This window comes from Rhinoderma darwinii, chromosome 5 (genome assembly GCF_050947455.1).
Source record: "Rhinoderma darwinii isolate aRhiDar2 chromosome 5, aRhiDar2.hap1, whole genome shotgun sequence".
Classification (NCBI taxonomy): Eukaryota; Metazoa; Chordata; class Amphibia; order Anura; family Rhinodermatidae; genus Rhinoderma; species Rhinoderma darwinii.
Genome location: NC_134691.1, coordinates 280,548,081 through 280,560,689, shown reverse-complemented (window position 1 = coordinate 280,560,689; position 12,609 = coordinate 280,548,081). Strand labels below are relative to the sequence as shown.

The following is a 12,609-nucleotide window of genomic DNA, read 5'->3' as shown; positions in this document are numbered from 1 at the left end:
AGAGCGAACAAGATGATCGAGGTGGTCCCACAGATGCTCAATTGGGTTCAAGTCTGGCGAATTAGCGGGTCAGGGAAGTACTTGGAAGTCTTGGTCGTGCTCTTCCAACATCTGCCGGACATTTCTAGGTTGCATTTTCTTGCTGGAAGATTCCATCTGCCCCAGGGAAGACAAACAGCATGTATGGGTGGACGTGGTCTGCAACGATGGATTCATACCCAAGTCGGTTCAGAGTGCCCTCCACATGGATGAGTGGGCCCAGAGAATGCCATGAAAACATTCCCCAGACCATAACACTGCCGCCACCAGCAATGGTTGCGGGGTGTTTGTTCTCTGATGTTTCTCGCCTGACATGCCAACGTCCATCCGTTTGATGAAAACATGACTCATAGAAGAAGGCAACCCTTTGCCAATCATTGGTGGTCCAATTAAAATACTGTCGTGCAAATTGAAGCCTTTTTTCCGATCCACCTTTGTTGGCATAGGAGCAGTGATCGTCTGTCTGCTTCGGAGCCCTGTACGAAGTAGGGTTCACTGAACTGTTGTTTTAGACACATGTCTGGTAGCCACTTGGTTGATTTTCATGGTGAGCTGCTCCACTGTAGCGTGGTGCTCCGCAGTTTCCACACCAGTTATTCCCAATGGTGCCATTTGTCCACTCACTATACACTTTCACCACGGCAGCACGCGAACAGTTCACAAACTGTGCTGTTTGAGAAATACTGCCACCCTTGGCCCGAAAGCCAATAATCATCCCAATAATCATGCAACTCTGATAAATCGACCCTTTTACCCATGGCAACAACGAGTGATATGTGTTCAGACAGCCTATCGCACACCTTATATACCCACCAAGCCAGCCTATGACACATCACTTCCTTCATGGGCTACGCGCTGCCGACGTCAAAAGTAGGAGGTGGTCATAATAATGTGACTCGACTGTGTATAAGTAACAATGACAAAATAATGGTGGGATTTATTAACTTTTTATTCTATATTTTAGTTTAAATGGCCTGAAATATCTGAACATGTGTGCCTCCAGACTTATTTATGCAGGGTCGGCATCAGCACCCAGCGAACCCGGGCAAGTGCTGGGCCCCAATGCTCTTGGGGGGCCCTACTCGGCCGCCGGGTGATTTACATCATGGCTCCTCCAGGAGCGGAATCCCCGGCCAGAGCATTGCTGGAGATCCTGCTTCTAGAGGGAGCCCCTGATGTCCATTTCCGTATATGGACAGTGACGTCAGGGGCTCCTCCTGGACTGGAAACCCTGGCCAGAGCGTTGCCGACGCTCTGGATAGGGATTCCGTTCCTTGAGAAGCCCCTGACGTCCCTGTCCATATATGGACGGTGACATCGGGGGCTCCTCCGCAACGTTGCGGACGCTAGAGGGAGCCCCAAAGGTGCTATCAATATCGAGGGGGCTGTGTAGCGCTATCTATAGGGAGGGGGTGTGTGGTGTTATCCACAGAGGTTGTGTGTGGCACTATCTACATGGGGCTGTGTGTGGCATCTACAGGGGGTGTGTGTGGCACTGTGGCATTATCTACAGAGGGCACGGTATATATGGGGGCCTAATTTCTATATGGGGGCACAAACTGTAGTTTTCTGCCATTTACTGCCGCTGTGAGTTCCCCCGCAAAGGGGCCCACTAAGTTTGTGTCGCCCAAGGGCCCACATAAACCTGTAGCCGGCCCTGGCTATATGAGCATAATTCTCTTTTGGTATACCCACTTATCCAATCCAAAGAACTTTGATTTATATAATGCCAACATAATTCAATGACCCATTACAATGTAAAAAAAAAAATACCCTGTTCTCGCAGCAGCATCTTAATATAATGTATTTCTGGAAGTACAATAATTTTAGCTTGTTTAACTTCAAGAGGACAGATCCTCTCTCATATTAGCCAAAACAGCCCCAAAAAATGTTGTGCTCTTTAGTTAAGAGGAGCATTTAACAAATACACCAGACTCCTAGTTATAAGTCCTGTGTATTCGTGAGGGGATCGCTCCCCCACCCTCCTAACAGTAATTGGCAGCCAGCCGCCAATCACCGCCAAGAGGGGTCCTATTAGCTAAGCGGCATAATATTTTTTGTGTCTTTTCAGCTAATAGAAGAGCGGACCTGTCCCCCCTACTATGCTCCCCTCACAAAGAGCAGCATGATGACAGATCTACTCAAGATTGCTGAACTCTAACCACGCCAAAAACCGTCAGAAAATGGCTCCCATTGATTTCAGTGGGAGGCGGAGGCGTTTTTTTCCCGCAGGCGAAAAAGCCGTCTCGCGGGAAAAAGAAGCGACATGCCCTATCTTCGGGCGTTTACGTCTCTGACCTCCCATTGATATCAATGGGAGGCAGAGAAAGCGTATTTTGCGGCGTTTTTGCCCACGGCGCTCAATGGTCGGGGTCGAAAAACGCTGCGAAAATCGCCGCAAATGGCTTGCAGGCAGATCAAAATCTGCCTAAAAATTCCAGTCAAAATTTTGAGGCAGAATTTTCTGCCTGCAAAAAACTCTGTGTAAACAGGGCCTAAGGCTATGTTCACACGCTAAAGTAAAAACGGCTGTAAAATACAGAGCTGTTTTCAAGGGAATACAGCCTCTGATTTTCAGCCGTTTTTAAAGCATCAAACTTTTTTTTATGCGTTTTTGGAGCTGTTTTTCTATTGACACAATAACAAACGCATCTGAAAGGAAACACCGTTTGGGTTACTTTCCCATTAACCCCTTAAGGACACGGCCAATTTTAGCCTTGAGGACAGAGCAATTTTTTTTACATTTCCCTCTTTGCATCCCGACGCTCATAACGCTTTTATTTTTTGTACGACGTAGTTGTGAGACTTTGTTTTTTGCGGGACGAGTTGTACTTTATGTACGTACCATTTTTTGGTACAAATACATTATCGTTTAATTTCTATAAATTTTTAATTAGATTAAAATGCAGAAAAAAAGCAGTTGTGCAGCAGTTTTAATATTTTTTTTTTTACACCATACACCGATCATCATAAATAATGTTATACATTTGTTGTACAGGTTGTTACGGTCGTGGCGATACCAAATATGTCTATTATTTCATGTTTTGGGACTTCTATTTTAAAAAGTTAATTTATTATAAAAAATGTGTATTTCTGTGTATTTTATTTACTTTTTATTTATTTATTTATTTACCATTATTTTTTCTTTACATTCATTTAACTTTTTTTTTTAATCCCATAATGGGATTTATCATTTTGATTTTTATTTTGTAACTGCAATGTACTGGCATAGATCTATATGCCAGTACATTAGCCTGTGTACTGATTGTACACAGGCAGTTGTTAGGGCATACCTCAGTATGCCCTAACAACAGGAAATATGTTCAGACAGCCCTGGGGTCCTTCACTGGACCCTGGGCTGTCTGGCCATACAAGTTGTGGGCTTTGATCGCGTCACAGTTATTTTCTGTGACGCGATCAATGTGCAGTCTCCTCTCTTTGAACGCCGCGATCAGCTGTCATCGCGGCGTTCAAAGGGTTAACAGCGGAGAGAAGATGTTTCTCTCCTATCCGATAATGGAGGGAGAAACCCTCAGCTCACCAGTTCAACGCCTGACACCTTGGCCTCGCTCGGATCTCCGCGACGGTCCACGGCAAACAATAGAAATGTGAAGAAAGTTGATCCAGCGCTGCAGGTATGTTGTTAAAAAGGAACGTGGTCCCAATTTTATTGTATCAAAAAGTTTAAAATTCGATGTCAGGTACATGTGAGCATCAAGGCAGTATTGGGTGGATATTTCAGCGCCTACGCGTTTCAAGCACGGCAAGTGCTCTTGGTCATGGCATCCATTCACTCATGGATGCCATGACCAAGAGCACTTGCCGTGCTTGAAACGCGTAGGCGCTGAAATATCCACCCAATACTGCCTTGATGCTCACATGTACCTGACATCGAATTTTAAACTTTTTGATACAATAAAATTGGGACCACGTTCCTTTTTAACAACATACCTGCAGCGCTGGATCAACTTTCTTCACATTTCTCCTATCCGATGTCAGAGCGGGGCCGTGGCTGTGTATTACAGCCGTTGCCCCGCTCTCGATCGCGCGCACAGACGCGCGCAGGGACGGCTGTCACACAGGACGAGTATGCTCGTCCTAATGCGCAAAGTGCTCGCCGCTCAGGACGAGCATACTCGTCCTGTGTCGGCAACCAGTTAAATAACAAGCTATTTACCTCTAAGTTTTATACCCTTTGTGGTATTTTTTTTTTTTCTTACATCATTAGGCTGGGTTCACGCGACCTATTTTCAGACGTAAACGAGGCGTATTATGCCTCGTTTTACATCTGAAAATAGGGCTACAATACGTCGGCAAACATCTGCCCATTCATTTGAATGGGTTTGCCGACGTATTGTGCAGACGACCTGTAATTTACGCGTCGTCGTTTGACAGCTGTCAAACGACGATGCGTAAATTGACTGCCTCGGCAAAGAAGTGCAGGGCACTTCTTTGCCACGTAATTTGAGCTGTTCTTCATTGAACTCAATGAAGAGCAGCTCAAGATATACGAGCGTCACAGACGCCTCGTATATTACGAGGAGGAGCTTTTACGGCTGAAACGACGCAGCTGTTTTCTTCTGAAAACAGGCTGTCATTTCAGCCGTAAAAGCCAGCTAGCGTGTGCACATACCCTTAATGTGGAATAACATTTCAACATCCTTTTTAGGCTGATTTTCCCATAAGATGTTTACTTCTACAAATAGTAAGGGTATGTTCACACGGCAGCGTCCGTAACGGCTGAAATTACGGGGCTGTTTTCAGGAGAAAACAGCTCCGTAATTTCAGCCGTAATGGCATGTTGAGGCGCTTTTTCGTTGCGTCCATTACGGACGTAATTGGAGATGCTTTTCCATCGAGTCAATGGAAAACAGTTCCAATTACGTCTCAAGAAGTGACATGCACTTCTTTGACGCGGGCGTCTTTTTTACGCGCCGCCTTTTGACAGCGGCGCGTAAAAAAAATTACCGTGTGCACAGAACATCGTAAGACCCATTCTAATGAATGGGCAGATGTTTGCCAACGCTAACGAGCCGCATTTTCGGACGTAATTCGGGGGTTAAACCGCCCGAATTACGTCCGTAAATAGGCCGTGTGAACATACCCTAAAAGCGATACCTGCAATTCTTAAGATTTACCACAAGAGGTCACCACAGGACTTAAGCAAATACAACTTTTTTTTTATTGTGCTTTGTTTAAATTTATTAATAACTCCTCAAGTTGGTATTTTCAGCAGAGTAAATTTTAATTGACTCTCTATTTTATCTTAGGTGACATTTCGGACGAGAATCTACCACTGCAACATTAACAGCCAAGGTGTCATCTGCCTTGATATCTTGAAAGACAACTGGAGCCCAGCACTAACCATTTCTAAAGTTCTCCTCTCCATCTGCTCGCTGCTCACAGACTGCAATCCTGGTAAGCATCTTCCTATCCCAAGAAGAGAGAAAAAAAATTATTTTTGTTTTATTACTTTGAAATACACACAAAGTTGTTCATTTCTAAAACTATAAGATCAACAGGATGTAGTTTTATTGTTGCCTCTACTTTATTTGTTCCAGTCTCTTTATTAAAGGTGCAGTCCAATAGCTATAGGCCCGTTTACATGGGCCACCGATCGGGCGAACAAGTGTTCATACGAATGCTCGTTCCTGATCATTGCCCTGTGTAAACAAGTCAGCGATCGTTCTTCGTCGGCTGATCGGATCTTTTATGCGGCCGAAAAAATAATCACTATTCGGCAGCAGATGTCCCTGTATAAACAAGGGATCTGCTGCTGACAAGATCCAAACGAACAACCATATTAACAATTGTTCATTCCGATCATTCCTTCGTGTGAATGAAGCTAACGAATGCTGATCAATATGCTGTACCATCGATTGGCGCTCGAATATCGGTCATAAAAAAGCACCCTTAATTACATACCAGTCAGATCGCACTGGTGTGAGGTCTAAAAGGCGGGACTCCACCGATCTAGAACTTATGGCCAATAATTCAAACCCACTAAATACTGCACATATTTTATTTTTTTCGTGGAAGCCGGGACATCATTTTATCACCATTTTTACACATATATGCGTTCCATACACCAGTCTAAATAAATTTGTTGCAATTCAGTCCGTGCTTTTTTTTTTTTTAAAGGTGCACACCTGTTAACAAATTTGTGAATTTTGGACTGCCTGAAAGTCAGAACATTAAAGAGGCTCTGTCACCAGATTTTGCAGCCCCTATCTGCTATTGCAGCAGATCGGCGCTGCAATGTAGATTACAGTAACGTTTTTATTTTTCAAAAACGAGCATTTTTGGCCAAGTTATGACCATTTTTGTAGTTATGCAAATGAGGCTTGCAAAAGTCCAAGTGGGTGTGTTTAAAAGTAAAAGTCCAAGTATTATGTGCGTACATCGGGGCGTTTTTAATACTTTTACTAGCTGGGCGCTCTGATGAGAAGTATCATCCACTTCTCTTCACAACCCCCAGCTTCTGGCAGTGCAGACACAGCCGTGTTCTCGAGAGATCACGCTGTGACGTCACTCACAGGTCCTGCATCGTGTCAGACGAGCGAGGACACATCGGCACCAGAGGCTACAGATGATTCTGCAGCAGCATCGGCGTTAGCAGGTAAGTCGATGTAGCTACTTACCTGCAAACGCTGATGCTGTTGCAGAATCAACTGTAGCCTCTGGTGCCGATGTGTCCGACATGATGCAGGACCTGGGGCAGGAAGTGAGTGACGTCACAGCGTGATCTGGCAGAAGCTGGGCGTTCTGAAGAGAAGTGGATGATACTTCTCGTCAGAACGCCCAGCTAGTAAAAGTAGTAAACACGCCCCGATGTACGCACATAATACACGCCCAGTTGGACTTTTACTTTTAAACACACCCACTTGGACTTTTGCACGCCTCATTTGCATAACTACAAAAATGGTCATAACTTGGCCAAAAATGCTCGTTTTTTAAAAATAAAAACGTTACTGTAATCTACATTGCAGCGCCTATCTGCTGCAATAGCAGATAGGGGTTGCAAAATCTGGTGACAGAGCCTCTTTAAGTCTATGCTTGCTACGAGCAGGCATAGATTTGCGACCAAAAACTGCACGTTTTGAACTTTTGGCATATAGTATGAAATTTTTGCGCGAGTCTAGCGCACAAGATGATTTGCCAAAGTATTTACTCACGGCACTTTTTAAAAAGTAGGTGGGACTTAGCGAAAGTGGGTTTGGGTCAACCGCGGTCTGACAAATTTACTATAGTTTACATCAGATATTGGCATAAGTTATAGTAGAAATCTATGCCTGATCGTAGCTGGCGTCGATTTCAATTTGTAATGCTCAGGCAGCACTTCATGCAACGGATATATTAGGAGGCTTGAGCCTTTTAATACATTTTTTCACATTTTAATCCTGTGAGCTGCAGTCTAAGGACGGGTTTCCACGGGTCGGATACGCTGCGTAAAAACTGCGCAGCGCATCAAACCTGGAACCCGCACCACATGTGATGTGTTTTTTCTAACGGAATTTCCGCTGCGGAAAAAAGCGCTCATACTTACCCCCTACCGTCTTCTCTGCGGAATTAAATTTCACACAGGTCGATTTATTAGGGTATGTGCACACGATAGCAGGCTTTTACATCTGAAAAGACAGACTGTTTTCAGGAGAAAACAGCTGCCTCGTTTCAGCCGTAATTCCTCCTCCTCGCATTTTGCGAGGCTTCTCTGACAGCCGTAAATTTTGAGCTGTGCTTCATTGAGTTCAATGAAGAACGGCTCAAATTTCGTCTGAAAGAAGTGTCCTGCATATAATGTATATAAGTGCCCTGCACTTCTTTTGACGAGGCTGTATTTTTACGCGTCGTTGTTTGACAGCTGTCAAACGACGACGCGTAAATGACAGGTCGTCTGCACAGTACGTCGGCAAACCCATTCAAATGAATGGGCAGATGTTTGCCGACGTATTGTAGCCTTATTTTCAGACTTAAAACGAGGCATAATACGCCTTGTTTACGTCTGCAAATAGGTCGTGTGAACCCAGCCTTAATGTTTACGCTGCAGTTTTTTTTCCACAGTGCGGCCATGAGATTTTCTAAATCTCATCCACTTTGCTGCTACTGTAAATGCTGCAGAATTTCCGCACACTATTCCATTGCGGAAACTCCGCAGCGTTTACGCTACGTGGGAACCCGGCCTAAGACTGGCGTATGCAACGCCAATCTTAGTAAATCTGCCTCTTTTGAGTGCTGTGTAAATAGAGATCTAGTAGGCAGAAATGGAAATACATTTCTGATGTGTCTGCCTTCACTTCTCAATTCTCTGTGCAGCTGCTACTCCGAAATGTTTCATTTTTTCATTTCTAGGAATAAGCCACCATAAAAACCGCAGTCTTTAATGAGTTAATGAAGCGATCACCTGACATGTGCCACGTTTTCCATTGATTTCAGGGGCAATATACTCTAATCTGCATCTGTAATCCACTCTTGTCCTTTCTCTTGCAGCTGATCCTCTGGTTGGAAGTATCGCCACTCAGTACATGACCAACAGAGCAGAGCATGACCGAATGGCCAGACAGTGGACCAAGCGATACGCTACATAGATACTTGACACACCGCTTAGTCTGATGGCGAGAGCTGCTTGTTAATTGGGCAATGGAGGGTGGGAGTCTGCAAAGAATAGGTTATTTCTATAACAGATTTTATTCAGTCTTTTATTTCCAGAGAATTTTGTTATTGTAACTTAAGGTATCTTTCTGCAGTAATTGACTGGAGCGAGTCAGGACAGACATAAACCTTTAATGTTACCTTATGAGGAATACAAAGAACGGAAAGTTGTTTCTCCCCATTTTTGTTCTACGACATGTAAGCGATCGAAGCAATTTCATTTTGTACAGTTACACTGCTTATACGGTAAATGTCTGTGTTACGTTTTGTGGAAGGATTGAATGAATAATTTGCGTATGAGAGATGAGCTGCAGCGAGTGTGTGGAATATAACCAAGTCTCCATCATGAGACGCCTCCGACGTCTGGGCTGGAATCTGAGGAACTGGTTATACTGTATTATGGAAACATTTTACACTTTATATCATTTTCTTCCTTTTTTGTATATCGGTGAACTCGGCTGAGAGAGACTTTAACGGAACCTGTAGTGAAATACCTTAAGCTGTTTAAATGTAAAAGTGAATAAGAATTACTCTGTGGATTGGTTATATGTTGTAGGCTAAAGAAGTCTGCATTTGTTACTGTGCTAATAAAAGTGGAAAAATAACGGTGTGTGCGCGCAGTCATTTATTATCGGGGGGGGGGGGGGGTTTGCCCCAAGATTACAAAGATTCAATGCTTGAATATCAGATGTATCATTTTATGCTTCTTTGCGGCCTCCTTGATCTAGGTGAAGTGCTATCCGCCATTACAAGATCAGCAATATAATAAATGTGTTCTACCATACAGTGCCATATTCCGGGAAGACTTCCCCATACCAGCATAGCTATGTAATACGGCATCCAATGGAACATCACACTATTTTTCTGGCAAATCCATATGGAATATGACACTAAACGTCAGTGGACATTTGGAGGTACAATACGGCCTAATAAGTTTACAGGCAATGTCCAACTCAGGTTTTACGTAGCCGTAATAGAGTAGTGTGCATTTGGCCTTAAGCGGACCATATACAGGGATATGTCTGTCTTTCTAATGGACATCTTATTCTCCCCTCCATCAGCACAGGAGATTAGTTGAAGCCGGTATTTTTAATTAAAAAAAATGGGAGGGGGTAGGTAATCGTATCGCATGGATTTTTATAGATAGTTCAATGTTTTTAGAATATTGAGCTCTCGTATTGTGTACCAGTATTTGTAAGCGAAAACCAGGAGCGGAAAATAACCAGTAGTAATAGAAAGATGTGTGTGTACCTCTTCTGTGTTCTAGACCAAATGCCTGATTTTTTGCTTCCAAATAATGAAACAAAAGTACTGACCAAATATGCCATATGGAAGCAGCCTAATTCACACGACCCTGTTCGATTTGTGATATACGGTCTACATGTCCCGGACCGAACGCACTGCAGGGAGCCGGGCTCCTAGCATCAGTTATCTATGATGCTAGGTGTCCCTGAAAACATGATTACGGTACGGGACCGTTTTCCTGCAGCGAGGCAGCGACACCTAGTGTCATAGAGAACTATGATGCTAGTAGCGTTCCTCCCTGCACTGTGTTCGGTCCGGGAAATACTGCCGTCATGCGAACCGTATATCATGGACCGAACACGCTCGTGTGAATTAGGCCTAAGGGTATGTGCACACAGTTTTTTACAAGCAGAAAAATCTGCCTCAAAATGCCTTCAGGAATTTTGAGGCAGATTTTGACCTGCCTGCGTTTTCTTTGCCGCATTTTTCAGCCGCAGGCAAAAAAAAAAAAAGCCACAAAAACCCTTTCCATGCCTCCCATTGATTTCAATGGGAGGTCAGAGACAGAACCAAGGGAAGAGCTTAGCTCTTTTTCTCGCTGTTTTTTTTTCCACTCGCGGAAATCAATGGGAGGTGATTTCGGAAGTTTTTTGGTGCGGTTTCCACGTCAAAAACCGCCAAAAAACTAGGCCTAAGAGTATGTTCAGACAGGGCAGGTTTTCTGCGGAAAGCTTGGCAAACCTGATGCAGAACCTGTAGGGAATTCCAAATTTGGGTCAGACTTTGTCAGATTTGCCGCTGCAGAAAGTAAATCCGATAAAGTCCATGCTTACCGCCCTGGCGTTACCATAGTAATGCTTCCCTTTCCCCCCACACCTGGTCTTCTATGGGGATGTTGTATCCCATGTGTCTGCTGCAGCCTGTGATCGGCACATGGGATGAAACATCATCCTAGAAGCACTGAGAACAGCCATCGCAGGGGAGGTATTTATTTTTTATTCTAAACTGGAAATATGACTTTCCTGACTTGCTGTCCGGATGAGATGTGATAAAACCACTTCCACTTTGCGGCTACTGTAATAGACCATGGATTATCATCCGCAAATGCAAAATCCGCAGCTAAGCCACCCTGTGTGATCATAGCCTAAAGCAGTGACTATCTAAACTAATCTTTTAAAAGGGCGACGTTTTTTTTTTTGTGTGTTTTAAAGAAAATATCCAAACCATTAATTTTCTTTCGTGAGCGCTGCAGATCTTTTGATCGCCCAAGCCTCTTCTGCACTAGCCAGATGTATATCATGAGATCTCCAATAGAATATCTAAACAGATAACCATTTTAATACCAATGGCATAATCCTTAGTGTATGTTCACACGGCCTATTTACGGACGTAATTCGGGCGTTTTTGCCCCGAATTACGTCTGAAAATAGCGCCTCAATAGCGCTGACAAACATCTGCCCATTGAAAGCAATGGGCAGACGTTTGTCTGTTCACACGAGGCGTAATTTACGCGCCGCTGTCAAAAGACGGCGCGTAAATAGACGCCCGCGTCAAAGAAGTGACCTGTCACTTCTTTGGCCGTAATTGGAGCCGTTATTCATTGACTCCAATAAATAGCAGCACCAATTACGCCCGTAATGTACGCGGCGTTCAAGCGCCTGCACATGCCGTTACGGCTGAAATTACGGGGATGTTTTCAGGCTGAAACATTCCCGTAATTTCAGCCGTAACGGACGCCCTCGTGTGAACATACCCTTAAAAAAAAAACAACTCTTACCTTTATAAAAGGCTTCGACTAACCACGGGGATCGCGCATAGCATTTTCTTTGCTTACAAAAAAGGTTTTTATTTGTTTTTTTAACCATAGTTCAATAAAAGTGGTTGTCACATTAGGACTGCTCTAGACGCCTTCTATTAGCCAGAGCCGCTATAAGAAGTGACTTTCTTTGGAATATATTTCGCCTGCAGCTGATCGACAGCAGATCCTCATTTTGAGATGTTATTGTCTAGAAGGATAACCCCTTTAACAAAGTCACAGTACAAGTGTCAAATAGGATTTCTGGCCAGCTGAAGGCTAAATCGATGTTGGATCTACTGATTATTTGTATATTGGGGCAGCCCCACCATCCCCTGACATCTGGGGAAAAGGAGGATCAGGCAGGTTGGTTTTCGGGCACACCCAATCCTGTGCTCCCCCTGGAGATAAGGCGGTCTAGCAGCAGTTTTAGGGTATGTGCACACACACTAATTACGTCCGTAATTTACGGACGGATTTCGGCCGCAAGTACCGGACCGAACATAGTGCAGGGAGCCGGGCTCCTAGCATCATAGTTATATACGATGCTAGGAGTCCCTGCCTCTCTGCAGGACAACTGTCCCGTACTGTAATCATGTTTTCAGTACGGGACAGTAGTTCCACGGAGAGGCAGGGGCTCCTAGCATCGTACATATGTATGATTCTAGGAGCCCGGCTCCCTGCACTGAGTTCTGTCCGGGACTTGCGGCCGAAATACGTCCGTCAATTACGGACGTAATTAGTGTGTGTGCACATACCCTTATGCTTTTGAAATAAATATGCATACTTGGCCAATCAGAGCACACGTTTATGTGTGGAAAGATGGGTTAACAACTTTTGTGTAGGAAGAGCAGCTATTTGAAAGTCTAGAGTGGCAGCCA

The 12,609-nt window shown here is 44.2% G+C and overlaps 1 protein-coding gene across 2 annotated transcripts in view; it reads left to right on the top strand.

The window, feature by feature from the left end:
* The window catches only part of UBE2E1 (ubiquitin conjugating enzyme E2 E1), a 32,056-nt gene extending 22,763 nt beyond the window's left edge, over positions 1-9,293 (top strand). For both annotated transcript variants that reach the window (XM_075827203.1, XM_075827204.1), the window contains exons 4-5: positions 5,310-5,457; positions 8,527-9,293. In XM_075827203.1, coding sequence (XP_075683318.1) covers positions 5,310-5,457; positions 8,527-8,624 — 246 coding nt within the window. In that variant the 3' untranslated portion in view covers positions 8,625-9,293. The remainder of the gene's footprint in view (positions 1-5,309; positions 5,458-8,526) is intronic.
* The last annotated feature ends 3,316 nt before the right edge of the window (positions 9,294-12,609 follow it).